This window comes from Temnothorax nylanderi, unplaced genomic scaffold (genome assembly GCF_030848795.1).
Source record: "Temnothorax nylanderi isolate EJ_2023f unplaced genomic scaffold, tnyl_v1.0 TNYL_tig0147_pilon, whole genome shotgun sequence".
Classification (NCBI taxonomy): Eukaryota; Metazoa; Arthropoda; class Insecta; order Hymenoptera; family Formicidae; genus Temnothorax; species Temnothorax nylanderi.
In genome coordinates this window covers 395,066-421,252 of record NW_027249209.1, presented here as the reverse complement: position 1 = coordinate 421,252, position 26,187 = coordinate 395,066, and the positions used below count along the sequence as shown (strand labels likewise).

The 26,187-nt window shown below is 28.6% G+C and overlaps 1 protein-coding gene across 1 annotated transcript; it reads right to left on the bottom strand.

Moving 5' to 3' along the window:
* Positions 1-330: 330 nt before the first annotated feature.
* Positions 331-26,187, bottom strand: LOC139777409 (uncharacterized). The gene is made up of 5 exons (XM_071714817.1): positions 26,093-26,187; positions 15,293-15,601; positions 1,421-1,651; positions 1,136-1,271; positions 331-706 (listed from the first exon to the last, which is right to left on the bottom strand). The coding sequence occupies exons 1-4, from the start codon at positions 26,111-26,113 to the stop codon at positions 1,179-1,181; spliced, it is 654 nt and encodes a 217-aa protein (XP_071570918.1). The 5' UTR covers positions 26,114-26,187; the 3' UTR covers positions 331-706; positions 1,136-1,178.

Genomic DNA, 26,187 nt, shown 5'->3' with positions numbered 1-26,187 from the left:
GAATGAGAAATTATAGATTTCTCTCATATCCGTACTTCCTACGATTGCGAAGGTTTCATTGTTCATTTGACCGGAAAAATCGATATGTGTGGAAAAACAAAGTGATCTGCGAGAGCGATACTTGCCTCTCATTTGCATACTCGATTAATTCCGTCCTGCAGAAGGATGCGGCGCCACCACTTATATTGGATTGCCTCAAAGGTCGTATAAATTAACAAACAACATTACCATATTAGATATATTTATATAAATTCCGATAATTTTAAATAGGTTTTTATGATATGATGTGGTTTACAGTGTGTGAAAAATGTAATGAAAAGAACTATAATGTCCTCATTAAAATATATTTATTTAAAAGCGTAGTAGTACCTATGTACGTACATATATGTAGATTTATAATATCGAAATAAAACGTTTTACAGGAAAAAGATAACAGCGGAATTGATAACAGCGTCCATATTTATAAGAATGATTTAGCCCAGGGCCAGTTCGGAACTCCATCCCTGTTGTCAGCACTTTTCGGGTAATAGTATGTCGGTGCGCCATATTTTGACAGAACTGGCAGACCAAATTATTATTATTCTTATACTATCCAAATAATTATAACTACTATTACCAATACCCATTGGTAAGAGTAAAAAGGTATTTGTAATGTCTTGTTCTGACTTGGCTCTGCCGTGCTGATCATGTTCATATTTGTGATTTTCTGTAACATACATAATGCGTTTTATTAAAATTTGTAAAAAAAAAATTCGTTCTTTTTCTCTTTTTCTAAAAATATCATGATATTTTTAGAAAACGTATGATATTTTGTATTGCCGTACGTATATTTATATATTTTACATTGCAGAAAAGAATATAAAAGTTGTGCACATAGTGCATTTTATTAATCAGATTTAAATTGAGAAATTTAATTAAATTTTCAGATTTTAATTGAAAAATATTTGCGCAAGAAATCCCTATCGTCTCGGTCGTAATAATCAATTAAATTTTTATAGATCAGGCAAAAATAAAAATTTTTAAGCACATAAAACGAATTTACTACTATAGTTATCGTCCGATTTCCACGAACTCGAAGATTGCGCGAATTTCATAAAAGGTCTATTGAAATGAGGCGTGAATCGTCGCAACATACCTCATCTTGTGTTGAATATTGCATTCTGCTGTCGGATGCACGTCTAACGAATGGATGGGTAATAAATATCTGTCATGTCTGGCTTTTGTAATGTCTTGTCCTGACTTGGCTCTGCCGTGCTCATATTTGTGATTTCCTGTAACATACATAATGCGTTTTATTAAAATTTAAAAAAAAAAATTTTATTCTTTTTCTCTTTTTATAGAAATATTATATGATATTTTGTATCATATGCCGTACGAATATTTATGTATTTTGCATTGCAGAAAAGATAAGAATAAAGACCTTTCTTTGATCAGAAATAAGAGGTTCTAGTAGATGCGCCAATGCGGTAATAATTGCTTGTAATACTGTTATGTTTTTCACCCGTGCAGTCATGTATGGATAAAGGTATAGTATTACGTCGGCTATGTTTGTTGACAGCTTTGACAACAGAAACCTAGGGAGAATGGAGGTCCAAAAATCCTCCCACTCAATGCTTGCAGGATCCGATCTTTTCCTTCGGTTGTGTACCATCTGGAGAAATATCATTCTTATGAAATATTCAATAACTTACATGATCAATTTGTGTACAAAAAACACGACAAATATCAGCGTTTGTGTTATATAATTAACTCCAAGAAAAGCTGTTTGTCAATAATACAGTGATGTACATTGCATTCGAGCGAGACGAGACGAGAAAATACCGATACCGAGATTTAGTGTCGACAAAGCAAATGATTGAAAAAATTCTCTCGTCTCGACGGGCCGAGATTCTCGTTTCTCGATATTCTCGAATTTTATGTCGAGATGTTCGAGACTATCGACTATCTCGTTTCATCTGTTCTTTTATAAAGAGATAGTTCATTTCACGTTATTTATGACAGTAACATGGATATGAAGAGAAGTAATAATGAAACAAATAATAATTCTTATTATAAAAAGCAACGACTCGCTGAAATATCACGTAAGACAATTAATATCTTTATCAAATATATATTACATTATTATACTCATAACAATATTGCCAACATTAACATTATTATTATTTTCAACTCGCTTATAGAAAAGACGACAAATATGGAAAATGAAATTCAAAATGACAAGAATGACAGAGATTGTACGCCTGATCAAAGCAAATCCACAGATTATTGGACTGGCGATAAAAAAGTATTATTAGAAAAAGCATTTTTATTTGAAAAACGAGAAAATCAAGGTAAAATCGCAGTCTGTAAATTATGTACATCAGAGAAAAAAGAAGTGAAAATGAAAGACGGTAATACAAGTGGAATAAGAAAACATCTTTTAAATGCTCATTCGCAAATTTATGAACTTATATATGCTAATAATGGATCAACATCAAAACTTACATCGGTGAGATATTTTTTCTCTTCTGAGAAAACTAATTTTTATTATATTAAGAGAGTATTCTACTGTAAAATACGCTTTTTTCGGGATTTTTTTACAAGAAACCAGTGAAAATTGTTAATATCAGCTTTTTATGTATATATTTTATTATCTTTAGAGAACATAAAAAATATTTTTTGAAGCTGAATTAATGAATATAAATATTAATTAAACCCTATCGAATACATGGCAAAAAAAAAACGGTGTCCATGATTGCGCCCATTCTGGTTGTCTAAAACAAAAAATTCAAAAAGATTCTTAATTAGTATGAGTTTGGCTATAGCAGGAACTAGAATGGAATAAAAAAATTAAAAATTTTAAAAATGGCACTGTGAAAATTTAGTATAAATTTTCTTAATCTTTCGAAGGTTGCCAAAATCGTAAAAAACTTTTTTTGACTCAATTCCAGTTCCGGCTATAGCCACACTCATACTAATTAAGAATCTTTTTGAACTAAATATATAAATAAATAAATAAGTAAATGTAATATATTATACGTATAGGTATCATTCACGCAAGAACGCTTCTCTGAGATGTTGGTTGATTGGGTTGCAAGAAAATATCTACCATTAAGTTTTTTTGAAGATGATGAAACTCAGAGATTATTCACATTTTTAAATAAACAAGCAGTTTTACCTGGCAGAAATAAACTTAAATCTAATGTTTAATCCCAATCCCTTTCTAAAAAAGGCATGTTAAATCGATACTCGAATCTATCGAAATATTGTTGCCTCTTTTCCGCGATGCCGATTGGTTCTTTCGTTGCGTTTACTTCGTGAACGACAGTTATCGCGGAGATCGCGTGTTTTGACAGTTGTGTGCATCGAGGGGTTATAATAGTATAATAATAATAGTGCAATATATTTGCTATAAAAATTAATATTTTTACAACATCTTTAGTAATTTATAAAAATTAATTTGTTTACTATGTTGGTTCTGCTTTTATGACTTTTTTGCTTCCTCATAGAGGAAGCTTTGTTTTCGTGAATTTTGTATATGAACCTTCGATTGCGTTTAAGTTGGGTTGAGTCAACCAAATTTAAAAAAATTATGTATGAAATAGGGGTAGAAGAAACCAACGAAGAGATTGGTTTTTGAGTTTTTTCTGCCAATATGTTCAGATTGTTGTAAAACGTCGAAATATCGCCTAAAAAAAAATGTCCGTATGTGTGTGTGTATGTGCAGATTTAATGTCTGTGGTTGCTCTAACTTCCGCAAATATTGAGATATCGGGCTGTTTTTTTTTTAATCGATAGAGTATCATTCAAGGAAGGTTGGTATTGAATTTGGCAATGATCGGTAAAGGGGTTCTTTTTTTAAAAAATTTTCAATTTTTTTAGAAATGTCCGTGGTTGCTCTAACTTCCGCAAATATTGAGATATCGGGCTGTTTTTTTTTTAATCGATAGAGTATCATTCAAGGAAGGTTGGTATTGAATTTGGCGATGATCGGTAAAGGGATTCTTTTTTAAAAAAATTTTCAATTTTTTTAGAAATGTCCGTGGTTGCTCTAACTTCCGCAAATATTGAGATATCGGGTTGAATTTTTTTTTAATCGATAAAGTATTATTCAAGGAAGGTTGGTATTGAATTTGGCGATGATCGGTAAAGTAGGTCCTCCTCAAATTTTATTGGAATCGGTCGACCGGTATAGATTTTATGCGAATTTAAAAAATATATATATTTTACGCTATAGTCTTTTCCAGATCTGAGATAGCGTTTTATTTCTAATTCTATTATATTTTTCAGTTTTCTCTATCTCTACTTCATATATAATTAATTAAAATTTGGTTAATTAGTTCAGAAGTTACAGACGTTTGAAATTTCGAAGAATAAATACATAATACATAATTTTTTAAAGTCGTATAAAATTATTAAAACATTAATTAATCTTATTTTTTCTAAATATTCAATATTCCTAAATTAAAATTTGTGAATATTTTTCTAAAAGATAAGATTAATTTTATACAACTTAAAATATGTATAATGTATTATTTTATTCTATTGCTTCCTCATAGAGGAAGCTTTGTTTTCGTGAATTTCGTATATGAACCTTCGATTGTCTATAAAGTTGGGTCTAGTCAACCAAATTTAAATGAATTATATATGAAATAGGGGTAGAAGAAATCAACGAAGAGATTGGCTTTTGAGTTTTTTCTGCCAATATGTTCAGATTGTTGTAAAACGTCGAAATATCGCTTTAAAAAAAATGTCCGTATGTATGTGTGTATGTGCACATTTGATGTTGTGGTTGCTCTAATTTCCGCAAATATTGAGATATCGGGCTGTTTTTTTTTTTTAATCGATAGAGTATCATTCAAGAAAGGTTGGTATTGAATTTGGCGATGATCGGTAAAGGGGTTCTTTTTAAAAAAAATTTTGAATTTTTTTAGAAATGTCCGTGGTTGCTCTAACTTCCGCAAATTTGGAGATATCGATTTATTTCTAATTTTATTATATTTTTCAGTCTTTTCTACCCCTATTTCATATATAATTTTTTAAGATTTGGTTGATTAGACCCAGCTTTATACGCGATCAAAGGTCCATAATTTTGATCGTATATAAAGCTAAGTCTAATCAACCGAATTTAAAAGAATTATATATGAAATAGGGGTAAAAAAGACCGAAGTAAAAATTGTTTTTTGAGTTTTCGATGCCAATGTGTTGCTTATGTTCGAAAACGTCGAATTTAAATTTTTTGGTAATCGGTAATCCCTTCACCTATCCTCGCTAAATTAAATAACAATCTTCCTTTAATGATACTCTATCCATCAAATAACTTAGGGTAGATTGAGGCGAATCGGATTAATATAAGTTTTAAGACAATTTTCGTTAGTGTTTTATTTTAAACGAGCTATTTTATCGTGCTAATTAGTAATCCGATTTGCCTTGGTCTACCCTATACATTTTTTAGGCAGAAATCGGTAACCCTTTCACTAATCTTCGCCAAATTCAAAACAACCTCCCTTTAATGATACCTTATATATAAGATTACGTGTATGATTTGTACACTTTTTAGGCAAAAATTGGTAACCCCTTCACCGATCATTGCCAAATTCAACACCAATCTATTTTTAATGATACTCTATCCATAAAAAAAGTGTGCAAGTAGAAACCTGCACATTGCTTCCTCTATGAGGAAGCCAAATTAATAAATATCTACTAATAATTATGCATACAAAAACAGGCTTCCTCTATGAGGAAGCCAAATTAATAAATATCTACTAATAATTATGCATACAAAAACAGGCTTCCTCATAGAGGAAGTAATGTGCAGGTTTTTTGTCATTAAGATTGCTGTGTCAGACTGTGTTAGATAAGTTTCACAAAACTTTTTTATAACCTGTGTTCTTACATCTGTTCTGTTAAAAAATGATGATACTTTGTGTTATATTTTATTTTCAGTTATACTTCAATATGATTATTTGGATCAGGAGGAAGTTCTATTTTTTTAAGTATAAAATACCGATGTAAAACATGGATTTATATTGCGACATTGCGTTTGAAGTATGAAGTATTTGTATGAAGCTGAAGTACATGATCTTGATCGTTTAAAAATTAATTCGTTTACTATGTAAATTCTGCTTTTAATTATGATGAAATAAAAATAAAATTATAGAAATGTATAGACGAGACAGCCACTTTCATGAATTTATTAGGAAGAAAAAAAAAGTAACGGAAGAAGAGAAGAAGGAGACAGAAGGTGGAAATATAGGAGTGGTAAGTAAGGCGATAAAGAAGAGTTAACAAAAGAAAAAATTCTCTGGAAATGCAATGATAATGTTCGTATTTAGCACATGCAATATTTTTATATGTACTCTTTTTAAAATTCTATTATCGTATATTACTTATTAATTACTTATTGTCTATTATCCATTTTAAGTCTACGGTCAGTATTCATAGTCGGATTAAGATATTTAAGACCGTCTTAGGTACAATCTTAAGATGTTATAAATCAATCGCCGCGCGTATTAGCATCTTAAGATATTGTTTAAAATTTAAAACAATTTTGAAATAAGAATGGATTATGAGTATCGGCCAACGTCTTGGACTTTGGTATACCGCGAAGACGAGTAAATATCTCATCTCCTAATCCTATCTCTACTAAATAATAGTAAAGTTATAATAATAATAGTAAATTATTATATAATAATCGTAATAATAGTAAATTTCTATTATTTATTTCTAATACTCTTACTTTAAATGTACATTTTATTAATTTCTATCGCTACTGCAAGAAAAACACAGAAACACTTCCGTTTTTTTCTTTCTTTCTAAATTTCTTCCTTTCTTCTGTAAATAAAGGATAACACAAAGTATCGGTTTTTATAATAAAATATTTAAAAAATTAGAAGTTATAATAAGAACGTTTAGTTAAACTTATCTGAAACAATCTTGAATATAAAGAGGAAAAGAGAAGACTTTATATCGATGTAAATAATATTATACTATTACACTATTCAAAGTAAAGCAATAACTTCATACGGAAAAAATACATTTGAAGTAGAGTCAGATGTGTTTTACTCATAGACGTATATACGTCTATGATTTTACTAATCAATAATTTGGTTTATAAATTTGGCTTTCTCGATGCGCTTACTTCATCATGATTGTCATTGAGAAATCTGTCATTACTCACTTTAACATTTCATAACAGTACACATTATTTTACATGTGCGGAATTTCTTCGTATGTAGTAGAAATATACATACAGTATTCGCGGATTCTGTGTCGCAACGTTTTTCAAACCATCGTTGCGTTAAAAGTTTTGGTCAAATTTGCTCGAACTTACAGATCAAATTTTTTGATCAAACTTAACGAAGGTAAGTTTTAATACACACACAAACACACATACATACACATAAACGTGCATGTACACGTGTAGCATATATGTATAAATTGTATAATCTTCACAATAAATTTAATTATATATCTTACTGTCATATAAATACAGCATGTAATATTTATAAAAAACTTTATTCTTTCAGAACAATATAATCATTAATATTGGAAACAAAGGTCCGTTAAACTGCTTATCTTATTAAGTGCAGGTATGTTCTGTTATTATTTCATATATGTACATACGTGCATGCATATGTACGTGTATGCGTGTGTTATAGAGGTAGTAATCGTAAGGTCAATAGTCGTACAACCAGGTAACAACTCTCTTTGAAAAAATAAATTAAAAATGTAGAAGAGTTATTCATATTTTCGGAAAAATTGACTTTAAAGTTAATCAAGACATGTGCACTTAACTAACAATAAGACATTGTTGAACGTATCTCGATACAGATCATGGGATCGATTCTTGAATTCATTTGCAAGAGAAACGTATGCGCAAATTCTGTTTTTACAGAAACATTGCACAAGTTGATTGGTTAAAAGCCATGCGATAGCCAATCGACTTGTAACTTTTCTGTAGGTGCAGAATTTGCGCATACGTTTCTCTTGTGAATAAATTCAAAAATCGAGCCCCATATCTCATTTGTAAATGTTTAGAAACATCAATATCAAAATACATATTGATTCTCTATCTATGTATTAACTTTTATTTGTTTAGAATGGCATTTGTGAATAAAGATAAACATATACCTATAGACCTATAGTAGTTTTTATAATTATTTATTTTTTTATTTGTTTATTTATTTTTTAATTAATTTTATATGTATTTTGTACAACATTATTGATATTGTTTCTAAACACATACAAGTGAGATATGGTTTGTATCGAGAGCCCATCAACAACGTCTTACAATTTTAATTAAATGCACACATACTGAACTAACGTTTTAAATCAATTTTCTCGAAAAAACAAAGCTTTTTATCAAAAACTTTTATTCCTACATATTCGATTTACTTTTTTAAGAGAAATTATCCGCTTGTCGGTTGAACCACGATTACCATATATATGTACGTATATATGCAAGGGAGAGTCGCCAAATGTGTACTACTTAAGCTACATTTTATTTCCCATTTGGTTATAATTTATACGCACATAACTACGAACAACACAGCATCTTTACAGAAGTAATCATATTGACATCATATTGAAATGGAATATGAAATATAGATAATAACGGATTTTCCATTGAATATGAATGAAATAATTTAAAATTAAAATTAGTAATACATTTCAAAATATCGTCCTTCCGCGACAATACCAGTTTGACATCGATATAATACGGAACTTATTACAGCACAAATTTCCTGAGAATTTTGTTGCATCTCAGTAATTGAATTATTGATTCATTGCATATCTTTACGCGAAGTGACGTATTGTATTGTATACCTTATTTTTTTAAGTTTCCCATAAGTAAAAATCAAGAAGCGTTAAATCTGGCGATCTCGGAGATCAAAGAGGACCATTGTTACTTATTTCATGTTCCGTGTCAATATTTGTTTATAACTTTATAATAAAATATTTTTAGTCAAACTTTATATAACACTTTTTTCTTATTTTTATTTGTAGAATATGCTCCCGCACATTTTGTAGGGTAAAACACCCTGCATATAAATATACACATACACAATAAATGTAAATTTTTCTACAATAAACCTATATTTTGTAGGAATAATTAAAACTGGTAATGTAATAAGTTTTAGGTGAATCGGTACGCATTCGGCAACTTTCACCTATGTAGCGTGTAGCGTACGGCCGTATGCATGTAACCGTGCGTGCGTGTGCGTGTGTAAGTGCGTGTGTGTGTGTGTGTGTGTGTGTGTGTGTGTGTGTGTGTGTGTGTGTGTGTGTGTGTGTGTGTGTTCGGTGTTTGTGCACCCGCGTATGCGTGTGGAGAAAGTATGTACTTACTTTAAAACGATTTAAATGTAAAAATATAGTATTTAACTTTTTTTTAAATTTGCAAATGCAATTCTGCATAATTATTAGTATTATTACTAACTTTATATGTCATTAAATTTTTTAAATAGCAAAATAAAAATATAAGATATTTACTAAACATGACGAATTAACATCATCAAAGATGGAGTACTACATACATGTGTCTTCATATCACATATGATTTATGTTAAAACGAATAATAAATATTTATTTAAAAATCTATAGTTTTTACATGTCATATATTTGTTATGCAACTAAATAAAAATAAATGTTAAAAACAAAAAAAGATAATTTAAAAGAGTCGCATGAAGAAGACGATTATTTCAGTAATGAGTCCGAAGATTTAAATGCCATGGATATGTTAACTTCTAACAAAATGCTGGATAATGTTCAAATGTACGATTCGACTGTGTAAGTTTACTCCTAAATTTTTATTATTTATAAAAACTTAAAATACAAATATTTATGTTTACTTTTCTATGGACTTCAGGTTATAGTTTTGTCTTTACAATTTTTAATATCCTGTGGTCTGTAACAATTTTTTATGTTGCATCTAAAAAACAATTCATATCCATTAACTGTTTAAATATTTTAAATAACTTTATTATTCTTACAGTGAGGTAGTAGGTTACGTTGATGGCATAGACGCTCCGCGTTATGTAGGTGATAAATCTCAATACAAAGTTTTTAAATTCTATTTAAACAATGGTAGTGGAAAACGCGTGCAAATCGTGGCGTGGAACGACGATGTTGATGTTGTAGAACAATATATTATATCAAATCAAGTAAGCGTTTTGTTATAGTAGATATAATACTGTTTTATTATTTTGATGATTGTACCTACATATAATTATCTTCAGATCTATATATCTGACTAAATTTTTATGTGCTTTTATTGATAAAATTGTTTTTTTAATATAAAAAAATCAAATTTTGAAACTTATATAAAAACAATTATTATTATTATTTAATTAAATGATGTCATTTATTATGTTAAATAATATTAATATATATACATATATAAATTTCACAAATTTATAACATTATATATGTGTATAATTGAAAACATTAATATATTAAACAATTTTCTAATAGATTGTACATCTGGATGGCGTACAGGCTCGACCTCCAAAAAGATCGAATTTTAATTTTAATAACGGTAATGTTCCTTTTGAACTGCAAATTCGTTCTAATACTGTCATTACAAGTTTAGGAAAATATGATTTGGAAAATACCTTAAACGTAGAACCTGAGCATATTGAATTTTTGGATGTCATGAATACTGTACAACGTGTTGGTGAGTTTTACTTTATTGTTTATTATACCTATATTTTACACACGTATACTCTATCCCAATCTCTCTCTCTCTCTCTCTCTCTCTCTCTCTCTCTCTCTCTCTCTCTCTCTCTCTCTCTCTCTCTCTCTCACTGTTTAACTCACATGCTCATAGGTATATGTAAACATTATATAAAACTGTATGCGATATATTCATGGAATACAGATCTTGTAAATGTTAACATATTTAATTAATAACCATACTTGTATAATGGATATTTAATTTAATTTTCCCAGTGAATACAATAAATATATTTTATAGTTGTGGAAAGCTACATAAAGACAAATTTTACGAGCGTCCATTATAACTTGTTAGACAAAATGATTGGTTGTGGATCGATAACCGATGGTGAGTTCAAGTTGGAAGTCCATATTATGAATTTCAATGAAGAGGAATATTATAACCGTGAGAAAGCTGATAAAGTACGGAAAGGTGATAAAGTTAAAGTTAATGGAATAATGCAGTCAACAGGTAAAGTGTTTATGTTTATTATTATTAATAAACTCCATCTCTTATTGATTTTAAAATAAGTTCTATTCCATAGTTCTATATTAAAAGAATAAAAGAATGATAAAAAATACATTAAGAAAATACTATTAAGAAAACAGCACATTGTTTCACATATAATAAGACGGATTATTATAGAGTAAAATAAATAAATCTTTTATGAAGTATTTCAAAAAGATAATATAAAAAACAATAATAATAGTAAAATATAATATATACATTAACATTAATAAAAAAATGTAAATTATAAAAATATATGCATTTCCACAATGGTAATAACAATATAATAATATATCTATTATATATGGAGGGGTAAAAACCATAGTGGTGTAAGTCAAATTTTTAAAAATATTTTCTCGTGTGCATAGATGCAATCTGTACAATATATAAATTGCACCTATGCACACGAGAAAATATTTTTAAAAATTTGACTTACATTACTATGGTTTTTACCCCTCCATATATTAACGATAAAAGTAATAAAATATATAAAGTATTACTGATAAAAGTGTCAGAATTTGACATATATTTGTTAGATCAAATACAATATAAATAAAATATTAAAATTCTCTAAACGTTATTATTAAATGTTAATCATTTTTGTATCCATAATCTACATACTCTACCGGGTATCCTTTGCATTATTGATGTTTTGGTTAGAATATAAATTGATTTTTCACGTAACAACAAATGTAAATATTGAAATTTTGTTTTATTTAATGATCATATAATATATTTCACAGTTAATCCGCCATACTTCTTAGTACAAAGTACAAATGACGTGAAAAAAATAGAAGGATATATGTCAAGGGCAAGAATTTTGAAAGTCTCTCGAATACTTAAGAAAAAGATATCGGAAGAAAGTTCTTCACAGCAGGTATAAGAATGAGTTTAGTTTTGAAACAATTTATCATAATAAGAATAAATAGATATATAATCCAAGAAAAAAAGAATACATTGAATATACATATACACTTAAAAATAATAACAAAGTTACAATTACATCTTTAAAGTCTTTGCTTATTCTAAATGTACATATGTATATTGATTTGTATTATACAAATTGTATACAATAATACGTGGCTTCGATTCGGATGACAATTACTTGAGTTAATTTAATGATAAAATAATTTAGATAGAAAGTGATCCATAACACCTTCGTGGTATATTAATTATTATTAATATTATAATTTAAAGATTAAAATTGAAATCGAATATCTTAATGCAAAAATGTCGAAGCCATAAGGATTTTCCTTTCAATCGTTTAAAAAGTAACATAAACGAATAATGTGTCTTTTTCTTTTAATATCAGATTAACCCTTATGTCAATACCCGGAATGTGCGACGTTGTTCAATACCCGGGTATCCGGGTACCCACCTGTGCATATATGGGTAAAATTTTTAATGTTTGCATGAAAATTTCTTTATAACCGCCCGGATCGTCGCTATTTGAACTTTTTACTATTGAAATATGCAATGAACTTTTTGTTTCAATACCCGGAAGTAAAAAAATTATCGTCTTGAAGTTTACCTACTTGATTCTAATACCCAGGGTACCTAGGTACCCACTTTTAAAAATATGTAAAAAAATAATTAATTTTCTTATTTTTGATTATACAAACAATTGTTTTTTATTAATTTACCATTCCTATAACCATATTAATTATTTATAAATTAATTTAGTCAATAACTATAATAATACTCATATTATTAAAAATGGTTACCCGGGTACCCTGGGTATTAGAATCAAGTAGGTAAACTTCAAGACGATAATTTTTTTACTTCCGGGTATTGAAACAAAAAGTTTATTCCATATTTCGATAGTAAAAAGTTCAAATAGCGACGATCCGGGCGGTTATAAAGAAATTTTCATGCAAACATTAAAAATTTTACCCATATATGCACAGGTGGGTACCCGGGTACCCGGGTATTGACATAAGGGTTAAGAAGAGCAAAGTTGAATAAAAAGTTTGAAGAGGACGTTTGTGATTAAGACACATTGATGTTGACGTTATGACATTTCTGACGTTATAATATTTCTGAAGTTCCTGAAAGTTAATTGTTTAAAATATGTGACACAAACTATAGAATTATAACACTTATATACATTGTATTAAAAAAAATAAAATTTTATTGAGAATTAATTGCATAAATTGCATTAATTATGTCTTTTGTATTATTGTCTTTTGTATTTTCACTTGCGTTCAATTATTTATCCAATAAATTAAAAACTCTTTTACATCACAATTATAAGTGATAAAGCTTTAACACATATGACAGTTTTGTTGTAATTTTAAATTTATTTGTAGCATGCAGCATATGTGTTGTTCTAGTTTTATAAAAAACAAAAAGCGGTTATTATGATTTTATCAAAAAACCAATCGAAAGTTTCATTCACAATCGATGGATGGACATCAATTGCTAATCAATCTTATTATGGCATAACTGGTCATTTTATTGATAATGATTGGAATTTGAGATCATTAGTTATTGATTTTGTCCCATCAAATGGAAAACATACTGGCCAAGATATAGCAACACTTTTTTATGGAGTTCTAGAACAATTTGGATTGCGTAAAAAAATTCAAGGCATAACTGTCGATAATGCTGCCGCTAATACTACTTTTATGGAAGAACTCTCACATTTAATGAATTCTGCAGATGGCGAAGTGTTTGATCCTATCAACCAACATTTTCGATGTATGGCGCACATAGCAAACTTAGGAATTCAAGACATGCTTCGTTTGTTAAAAAGTGGTTTGCAAACTGAGAAAGACAATGATTCCTTTAATGAGATTGATGAGGATGAAATTGAGGATAATAATAACGATGATGATAGCATTAATGAGAAATGTGTACTTCAGAATTTGCGTACTCTCTTTAAAAAATTAAAGTATTCAGAACAATTGCGAAATAAACTCAATGCTTGCTGCGAGACAACGAATGTCAAACCTATGGCACTGATTTTAGATGTGTCAACGAGGTGGAACTCAACTTTCGAAATGATAAAATCAGCAGTAAAAATGAAACAAGCTATTAATCTACTTTGCGAAAATAATGCAAATATTCAACATCTTTCTATTACAGAAAATGATTGGCAGATATTATGTGCAGTTTTTAAACACCTTCGTATATTTAAACAATTGTCTGACGTTCTTAGTGGTGAAAAGTATGTGACACTACCACTAGCTGTGCTAACATTTAATCTTTTACTTGACAAAATTGAACAAGTCATTGGAGACATGAATCAAAAACATGATCAATCAGACATAGAATATAATATCCAAACAGCACTTGTTGCTGCTCGCGATAAGCTTGTTAAACATTATCGAAAAATGAATTACATTTACTGTGCAGTATTAATTTTAGATCCGAGGCATAAAGTAGAAACGTTTAAGTACACCGATTGGGGAAGAGAAATGGAACAAATGTCATTGAAAACATTTGAAAATATTTACAAAGAGCACTACTACTACCCAGAAATTAATATACTTAACTTATCGCAGGATGAAGAAGAGAGTAACACATCTGACGATGATTGTATTAATGTAAATAGATTATTTAAAAAAGGGATTAGCATTAATCTTACAAGAAATACTGCATTATCGTAATAATCTTTGGAAGCAAGAAATAAATCATTATTTATCTGCTGAACGAGCTGATGCAAAGGAAGATATTCAACAGTGGTGGCATCAACATGAAAAAGTATATCCGACACTGTCTCGAATGGCTAGGGATTTCTTAGCAACACCCGCTACGTCTGTTTCTGCCGAACAATTAATTATTTTCAAGAGCCGCTCTTATTATCCGTAAACACCATAACAAACTCACAAAAGAATCCGCCAGATGGTTGTTATGTTTAAACTCGTGGATAACACGTGATTTAGCAAATTATATACATAATTTTGTGGAATAATTTCAAAACAGTATATGTTCTACAATAAATAATAGTTTCATAATTATTTGTTTTATTATTATTTGTTTCAAATTAATTTTCTTAATTTCTAAAATGTTTTTTAATTAATTTTTGTCTTAAAATTTAATATCGAGAATAGTATCAGATCAAGTAATAGGATAATGAGCATTTACCAAGGCTTGAAGAGAGCGGCCTCCGTCCATATGTCGGATAAAATCCATTTTACGCCCATATTCTTCAATTTTTTTACGCCTAGCCTCTTTTGGATCTTCATTTTTTTGTGTTTTAACTTCCGGTAGATATCGCGTCGATTCCTGGTCCGGTAACTGTTCCGCGCGATATTGTTCAGTCGGAGATCGTATCCAGTGCTGCGAAACAGACTGATGTTGCAAATAGCGTGGATTGCTATCGTATTGATGTTGATGGGCGGGTTGAACGCCGGCAAGTACAATACTTGCTAAGGAGATTGTCACTCCTAAGAACTGAAATAATTAAGGAAACTTTTAGCAGATTGTTCTCGAACAGATGTTCGATATGGCAGAAATTTGTTCCCTAAATTATTTATTTAACAATTTAAAATTATTGAGAGAAAGATTATATATTTATGGATTTACTACGGAATATTATTTTGTTGATGTAATAATCGATTTAGAGGAAAAATACAAAAGAGAAATAAATATTTTATTGTATTAATTTCTACAGAATTTCTGTCTAACGCTGATGACATGTGGCTTTATTATTAAAAAGTTCTAATTCCAGAAGTTAAAGACTCATACACTGAGAAAAAAATTTATTAAACACAAAAAAATACATTTCTTTGAATGTGGTTGATTTAATTCGAAGAAATGTTTATTACGATTAAAAAGATGGTTTTAAATTCAAAGACATATTTTTTAAAATACATAAAGTGATTTATTAAATCAAGCACTTTTGTTATTCAAAAAAAGATTTATTTGATTTAATAGGTTGTAACATAGAAACTAATAAGTGATTTGTTTAAAAAAAAAGTGCATTTTTTTAAATGTAAAAATTGTATTTAAAATAATATTTGTTTCTTTTAAAAATAAGCAAAATACAAAAAAACTATTTTGTACATTGGAACAAATTATTTATTTATTAAAAGTATTTATTTGTTTATTTTAAATAAAAAAAATCTGTTGAATAAAAACTGCACTTTTTTAAATATAAAAATTGTACTTAAATTAATATTTGTTTCTTTTAAAAATAAGCAAGGTACAAACGAACCTTTTTTTAAATCTAAACAAATTATTTATTTATTAAATATATTTATTTCTTCGTTTTAAATAAAAAAATTTGTTAAACAAAACAACATTTTGTAACAAAAAATGTTCCATATATTTCATAAATGTGTAAGATCTAAGTAAATGTAAATGTAATAGTAACACAAATTGTTAGTTATACTGTAACTAGTAGCAATACAGCTACAGTTAGGCCAGAAACTTTATCACATGCATAATGGTATTGGTAGCGCTGCGGCGGCTAAAACTTCGCGCGCCGCCATTACACCGTAACATGTGGTAGCATGTTGCGCCGCGATCTGGTCCGATAGTTCACATACTATAGATTTGAGCGCTGTGAGCGTGAATCGGACCGCGGCCGAGGTCGCCGGAAAAATTGACGATCGCGCTTGGGAAGAGAATTTGTTTATAACTGCGGGGATAGACAGACGTGGTTTAGTTGAAGGACAGAATTCTTCTTGTGAACACTCTGAAGTGTACATTTACTTGAAGTGATTAGTGAACATTCTGCACGGCACGGCGGTGGAAAACTCTTTCGAGAAGACTCGCTGTGCTACAGGGTTGCAAATAATTAAATCAATTTCTGATTTAATTCAAAAATAATTCATAAGTCAATTTTGAATTATTAATTATTCTAAACTTTAAATTATAATTAAAATTTGATTTATGAATTACACAGGCTTTAATTCACAAATCAATTTTGATTCGTGAATTACGAAAGCTTTAAATCATAAATCAATTTTGATTTATAAATTGCACCGGCTTTAATTCATAATTCAAATTTGATTTGTGAATTACACAGGCTTTAATTCACAAATCAATTTTGATTCGTGAATTACAAAAGCTTTAAATCATAAATCAATTTTGATTTGTGAATTGCACTGGCTTTAATTCATAATTCAAAATTGATTTGTGAATTAAAGGCTGTGTAATTCACAAATTAAAATTGATTTGCGAATTTAATGTTGTGTAATTCACAAATCAAATATGAATTATGAATTAAAGCCTGTGTAATTCACAAATCAAATTTAATTTGTGAATTAAATACTGTTTAATTCACAAATCAAAATTGATTTATGATTTCTTAATTTCTTAATTACCAGTTTCGCAACCCTGCTGTGCTACATACGGGACAGAGGAGGAAAGAAAGGCAAACGGTAGCCGACAATCGCATTTGAGAAAACGTACTATCAAAGATCATTCCATTACTGTGGACATTACACGTAAGTTACATAAAGGTATAAATAACTTATACAGTAAATTAAGTATATATGGCTCACGGAGTGCCTGTCGGGGGGCGGGGTGAGAAAGTGAAACGCGCGGAGAATGCCGTAAGCGGTGGGCGAGCGGATGGCGTCGGCAGAGGGGCACCCCCTTGGGCGCCGTTTCTTAGCCTCGACTGGCCCAGTTTTGGTTGTATGACGGGATGATAACACTGGCCCGACACTGGCTACAAGCTTCGGCCAAACCTAGCCACCAGTCTTGGGCCATACAACGGCGTTTACGTGCCCCATGATTGGCTCATAATCACACCCAAAAAAAATATTCTGTCGTTTAGTGGCTCCCGCTTGATTTTAGAGGATTTTCCTCTGAAATACAGTCTCAAGAAGATATTTTCAAATCTAGAGGAATATCCTCTAACCATGAGGATTGCAGTCCTCTTAATGCTAAAGGAAAAACGAATATTCATCCGACAAAAAAATTATTTATTTCGAAATTTTATTACTATTTTTTAACTAAATTTGTTTCTTAAGATGCAGTCTATGATTATAAATATTTCTCGTATTTGAAAAAAACACTTACCTTGGTGGGATTCGAACTCGGGACCTCTGGATCGTGAGCCAACTGCCTTGCGTGGTAGACTACTTCTTAATTTAATGTAAGTGTTATATATAGTCTACATATGTCATAACCAGCGCAAATATATAATTTCTCAAAATCATCTTAAGAAACAAATTCAGCTACAGTTAGTTTTTATATTAATCTTTGAATTAATCAATCAATTTTTAATATATATTTTTAAATCCGAAACTTATCAAAGTATATTTTAATATTATTAGTATATGTTCACTTTTCTTAAAAAACGCATTTATAAAGATTTTCTAATAAATACCATAAAATAAACACAAAACTGAAACAAAAAATAATAATTCTGTTAGTTTTAACAGAGTCCCATTAAAAGGACTGGCTATCAAGCTTTGGCCCAATATTGGGCGGCACTTGCTTGCCAAGCCTCGGCTACCCAAATTCGGGTAATAGTTGGGCCAGGCTTGGGCATTAAACGTCGGCAAGCCGACACTCGTGCCAGTCTTGGCCCGTTTCTCGAGTATCGGCGTTTCCTACCTGGGCCGCCTCACTTTCCGCCCTAGACTGCGTTCGAAAACGTCACCCGAGTGCACACGAGTATACTCCCTTCTCTTTCTATCTCAGCGAGTTAGAAGGAAAAGGGAGTATACCCGTGTATACCCGGGTGACGTTTTCAAACGCAGCCCTAGGGAGGAAAGTAGTCGCGATCACGCGTCTCGCGCGTGTCCGCTGCTCCTCTGCCGACGCCATCCCCTCGCCTACCGCTTACGGCATTCTCCGCGCGTTCCATTTCCTCACCCCGCTCCCCGACAGGCACTCCGTAAGGTAGAATCCGTATAGTTTGTTTACTCACGTATATTTTATTATTTTACACATACATACATACATACATATATATATATATATATATATATACTATATATATATATATATTAAGTGTCTGAGCAGAACAGCTGACTTATAATTTCAAGACAGTGTTTTATGCTTTAAATCTTTGTTTTTAGCAACGCACAATACTGTCTTATGTCTCAAGTCTTAAACGAGTGTACAAAGTGTCAACATTGTAAGACTTGAGACATAAAGACAGTATTGTGCGTTGCTAAAAACAAAGATTTAAAGCATAAAACACTGTCTTAAAATTATAAGTCAGCTATTCTGCTCAGGCCCATACTATATGTATAAAATAAGATATAAAATATTTTATATATTTGATCAAAATATAAAATTTTAATTGCGATGGTTGATAGTTTCTGATGTTTTCCTTTTTTGGTTGTTTTCTTTAAAGCACGACTTTATACAATAAATATGGCAGATGAAGAAATGAAACAAATCTTGGAAAATCTAAAGTTATCCGACTTGATAGAAACTTTTGAACGTAAGTACAATTTTTTGGTTTATCAAATTTTGCCTCTGTCGATTTTTTATAAATGTTTGATAAAATGTATTATCATATTATCGATTTTTTAAAATTATATAGTTTAGAAAAATATAAATGTCTTATTATAAAAATTAATAATTATGCAATTGTTACAAAAAAAAAATTAAGTCTACGTGCGTAGTTCTACTTGCAGTACTTACATAACATATTTTTTTATTAAAAAGGGAAAAGAATATTGCCAAAGTGCCAAAGTGTTAGATTTAGAAAAAGTGAACAGGACGGTATAACCATAAGAGTATCATTGTCTTTGCATCATACCCTAAAGGCCATTCGAGCCAAATTGATAAAAATATATATTTTTGTGTATATAATAATGTATAAGTAATATTTTTATTTTTGTCATTGTATGTATAATGTTTTACTGAAATTAATATTTATATCTTTAGAAAACGAGATAACAAAGGAAATATTAATAAATTTAAATGAAAAAATGATCACCGAATTAATTCCTGCAATTGGTAAAAGAGCAAAATTTTTAAATTTTTGGAAAGAATATTGCACAAATAGCGCATTCGAGCAAATACCATTGAATAACGAGGATGACAATTTAATAAATAAAAAACAAGTAAATATTTTTTAATATTTAAATTATATTATTTATTTTAAATTTGTAAATTGTTTTCGTTACTATTATATTTAAATTTGTTTTGTAGAAACTTGAAAACGATGTAGTAAATATTTCAAATGCTACATCAAAACCAGATTCAAGTCACCAATCCAAAATAAAAGAAAATTTATCTTTTCCAAGTTCCACATTTAGTGAAGAAGTAATGATTTGTATTACGGAACTTCTTAATAAAAGTAAACCAGGACAACAGATCTTAGCGTACTATACTTCTAAAAATGATTTATGCGAGAAGTTGAGATGTAATCTACGCGAAATTATTATTTCTTATATTGAAAATATGTCAGCGCGGTAAATATCTAATATTTAATATTTTTAATTATTATTTTGTTTAAAAATATATGTATTTATAAGTATTTAAATTTAAATTTACAGCTTGACCAATAATTTGGCGGAACACATTTCCATTATGATAACTGAAACATTCCCAAATGAAGTGAAAGAAACATATTTTATTCCGCCTATTAAGAAAAAAGAATCTGTCACAAATAAATCGATTCCTTCACGTGGAAAATTAATTACTATGTGGAGAAACAGACAGCATAAAATCAAAATATTAGATAAAAAAATTAATGAAGAAAACCAACAATTTACAGATTCTGCTGTTACAGAAGAAAATGGTAACATTCTTTAAAAATTACAGTAAAGTTTTACAATCTTACTAAAGTGTTATGGTATTTAAAATTATAGTAGTTTTTAAATAAACTTCAATTAAAAAAGCCAAAATTATTTATGTATTCAAGACGAAATATTATAATAATATATTTCCTTTAAAATAATATTTATGTTCTTCTCAATTGAAACTATAATATGACTAAGACTAAAATGTTTAATATTTTTTTCTGTAGATATTATAAATGAGTTATGCGAAGAAAGCGTACAATGGTTAAAATATAATCAAGCTCCATGGGAACTGGTTTTAGAACACTGGAATAAGTGTTACACAATTCGTGTTAAAGATCTGAAGCAATTTGAAGAAAAAAATTTAGCCACAATATTTGACAAATGGCAACTTTTTAAGCATCCGCAAGGTTACGAATTAATAGCTTTGGACTTTGAAAATATAAACGTCTCAAAAATTAATCTTAATTACGACACGTGGTTTAATTTTTTTACAATTGTTAAGCAAAATACAAATATTAATCATAAAAATAATAATTTAAATGTAATGGTTCAACAAATTAAAGATAAGGAAATGAATGAAGGTAAAACCTTACGCAATTGCACATATATTTGACACTATATCATATCTCTTTCTTATTAAAATACTATTATTTTAAATAAAGTTATATTCTATTTAATTTAATATTTAATTTGTAGATGCAAAAGCTGCTACTATTTGCCAATTGTTGCCACATTTTCTTCCTCCAAGAAAAGTGTCTGTATGTGGTAAAAATAGCTATAAGGCCTCTATTGGAGCAGCTAAGGATAGTATGATAAAACATGCTAATGTTAGTAAAATTATCATTAGATACATATTATATGATTACACCAATATTATAAATAATAAAAATAAATAATTTTTACAGGTTCCTGGTGACATGCTTCGTCTTAGATTTGAAACAAAGAAACATGCTGAAACTTTGAAGATTCCAGTTCAACCTTACATTATAACTGTTGGCGATTATAAGACTGCTATAGAAAGTTATGTATGTGTTGATGAAACTTTATACAAAGTAAATACAATAATTGAAGCTATAGACATTTGCTTCAAGGCTTTTCACGTTTTCCAATTACAATATCCAGGGGCTAGTGAACATCTGTGGATATTAATGCAAAGAGGTATTTATGGTTTTTCAACAAAGTGGGATCCTAATATATCTTTTATTGCACATATTTTGAAAAAACTGCAGGACAGAACTAAAATGTTACAAGAACAAATCGCATTAAATAATTCTATTGAAAGTATAAAATAGATCCAACAATGTAACTTTTTTTTTTATTAGAGCTGGGATTTAATTATAAATTTTAAATCCCTGATGTATTACAAAGTGCTAAATTTTTTAAAATGTATTTTAAGATAGATTAAGGTTTATTATTAAGGTATAATATAATAGATAATATTTTATATTACATTCCGTTTTAAACTTGCAAAAAGAAAAATGATTTTTTGTTTTTTTTTTGTAATAACTCTTTTCATACTTTAGATACTTTAATGTCACACATTACATTAATGCATAAAACACTTATAAATTCAGAGGTTCAATGTAATTTTGCAAATTGTTACGCAAAATACGCTCATGTATACTCATTGAAAAGACACATTGTACGTGATCATAATTTAGAAAATGTATTGCAAATTACAAATAAAAGTGTTATAGATAGCATAAGTGTGTGTAATAAAAATAAAGTTCCATATAACGTAACTTTGCCAGATGTAAATAATATATTATTATTGGAAAACAGTGAAGACTCTGATGTTTTAGAAGCAAAAAACATGAACATTAAGACTTTCGAAGAAAAAGTGTTTAACGCAACACTTCGTTTTTTAACTCATTTATATGCTTTGGGTTCATTGAATAGAAAAATTATTCACGAAATAGTTAGTAATTTATATGAATCATACATATCAGTCTTTTTGACCATCATTAATAATAGATTTAATGATAATAGAGATTTATGTGCGTTCATAAATATTCTAAAACATGGGTTTAGGCCTTTTAAAAGTGAATATCTAACATTAAAATATTTGAAATCAATCAATTGTTTGATTGAACCTTCATTACTTACCGTTAATTCATTTCTAACATCAAGAAAAGTAGGACTTACTAGAAAAACTGTACTTTGCAAGAGAAAACTTTGTTCTATTCCATTAAAAACTATTCTGCAAAAATTTCTTGAACTTCCAAATGTTTTTGATTATATTATTACTTATATAGAAAAATGTAAAACGTGTGATTATATTACATTTTTTAATAGCCCATTTTGGAAATCTATGGAACATAAAATGATAGGAAAAATAATACTTCCATTAGTTTTATATTTTGATGACCTAGAAATAAACAATCCCTTAGGTTCGCACAAATCAGTAAATAAATTAGGAGTAGTTTATTGTACCATACTTGGAATACCAGATGAATATGCAAGTATGCTGCAGAATATTTTTTTGTTTCAAATACACAGTTATCAAGATCATAAGCTATTAGGAAATGAAATTTTTCATACTGTTATTCAACAAATTACAGATTTACAAACATCTGGAATTGTAATTCATGTAAATGGTCAAAGAAAAGAAGTGTTCTTTATGCTAGCCTATATTGTAGGAGACAATTTAGGGTTAAATACTATTTTGGGCTTCACTAAAAGTTTCAATTCACGAAATTGTTGCAGAATTTGTTATGAGGACAGCACAAGTTTTAAAAGAAAAGTTAAAGAAAATATTAGCTTTTTGAGAACAGAAATGAATTATTCACAGCATTGCATTGAAAAAAGTTATGGTGTGCAAGAAAATTGTGTATTTAATGCAATACCAAATTTTCATGTGACGACTAATTTTAGCGTAGATCCCATGCATGACTTGTTAGAAGGCATATGTAGATACGATGTCGCAAAAATTTTAAATATTTATATATATACAAAAAATCTTTTTTCCTTAAATGTTTTAAATGAAAGATTATCCTACTTTAATCGTAATTTGAATGACAATATTCCTCTTGAATTACAACAAGATTCTATAAAAAATAACTTAATAATTCTATCAGCATCTGAAATGTTTCATTTCGTGGTAAATCTAAACTTGATAATTGGTGATTTAATACCCAAAAATGATCCTTATTGGAAATTGTACTTAATGTTACGTGAAATTCTCTGTATTACTGTATTACTAACTTTTCCCACTGATATTATTGATTTCTTTGATTCACTTGTGACTAAATATTTAAAATTATTGCTTAAGTTATTTCCAGTAAAATTGAAGGTAAAACATCATTTATTAGTTCATTATTCTACAGTAATGAAAATATTTGGACCATTAAAAAATATGTCATCCATGCGATTTGAAGCTAAGCACAAACAGATTAAAGAAAACAGTAAAGTTATTTCGTCACGTAAAAATCCATGTTACACTTTATCTTTAAAACATCAGTTACAGTTGTGCGATAGATTGGTTCGTAATGAAGGTTTTTCTGACAGAATTACATATGGAACTTTTATTTCAAAAACTGCTTTAACAGATAATGAAAATGTACAGAGTTTATTATCAGCAAATTTTTTATATAATTATGATAATATAAAGTGGGTAAAAATTAATGGAACGCATTACAGTATTGGTAATGTAGTTAGATTAAACTCAGATATAATTTCTTTCGGAAAAATAAAATATATAGTAACGAAACTTTCAAATACCTATTTTATTTATCATACTTTAAAATTATTGCATTATTGCAGCCATTTAAATGCTTATGAAGTAGAAGAAAGTACTGAACTAGGTTTAATTAAGCAAGAAGAGCTTGTGGATTATAGTGTTTATATTATGCACATTTTATCAGATAAAAAATCTTACATATCTTTTTCTTCTACTTCTAACAGTAAGTTTATTAAAATTCTTTAATTGTTCAATATACATATATAAGTTTCAATTTAAAAACATCGATAAAAATAATATATATTCTTGTAATTTTAAGTGTCAAATGTGTTTCTTTGTATAAAAAATAAATTTTATATTAATAATTAAACTATATCTGTTCATATTTATTTTAAACTATATCTGTTCATAATTATTAAGCGAATGTAGTCGCTAAATACTCTCACTTTTCCATTTTTTATTTACATAACTTAGGTATATAGTTTTTGTTTTTGTGAAAAATAAGACTTGGGTAATATTCTACAAATCATTCAAAAACGTTTGGTTACTTCAAAGTTGTAACTGATAGTTTTCCAGTTTTTGAGTATACATAAAAAACGAATTTTATAAGTATTGCAATTTCTTATGATATATATATATATATATGAGTTTTTGAGTATACATAAAAAACGAATTTTATAAGTATTGCAATTTCTTATGATATATATATATATATATAAGTTATTGAGGACAAAATGTTTTCACTTTCCATTTTTGTTTTGCTCTATTACTTGTAAAATTTCCTATTTTTGAAGAATAAATCTTATGCAATATTTTAAGAATATTGCATAAGATTTATTCTTCAAAAATAGGAAATTTTACAAGTAATAGAGCAAAACAAAAATGGAAAGTGAAAACATTTTGTCCTCAATAACTTTTCAATATCAAAGAAATATTTTGTAGAGTTTATTTAACGTAAAGAAAGATGTACTGTAATAAAGGACGTAATTGTTTGTTGTAGAAAAATATTTTCTTACTTTAAATACTTCCCATACATGTAAAACTAGTTCCAAATAAACTATTTTTCTTATATTACGAAATATTTACTTTCCTTAATACCTCCTTTTGTTACGTTAAAGATTTATTTATTTACATTAAATTATTATTTTCTTTGGTTAAAAAATTAATTTTTTGTATATAATATTTTCACAAACAACTTGTTTGATTTAAAAGCAATATTTATTTAAGTTGAGTAAATAATTCCTTTATTTTAGATATCCTTTCTTCAAGTTTAATAATAAAAATTTTACGTGAAATAAATATTTCTTTACTTTTAACATTTGTTTTTTTGATTGTAATTGCTGAGTTTTTTTTTTAAATATTTATTTTTTTCCAAGTAAAAATCATTTCTTTAGAATAATAAAATTCATTAACTTCCTTTAAATAAATATTTAGTTAGGAGTATTCAAGGAAATAATTTTTTTGTCTCATACACAATTTTTTTAATCTTAATAAATTTTTTTCTCAGTGTACAAATATTAAAGAAATGTAAAATTTACTCACTAATCCTCGATGCGAAAACATCGTGTGGCTCTTACAGTTTCACTTACAGACTAACGCGATTCCTCAGTGCCACTAATTTATAACCCAAAGAATCG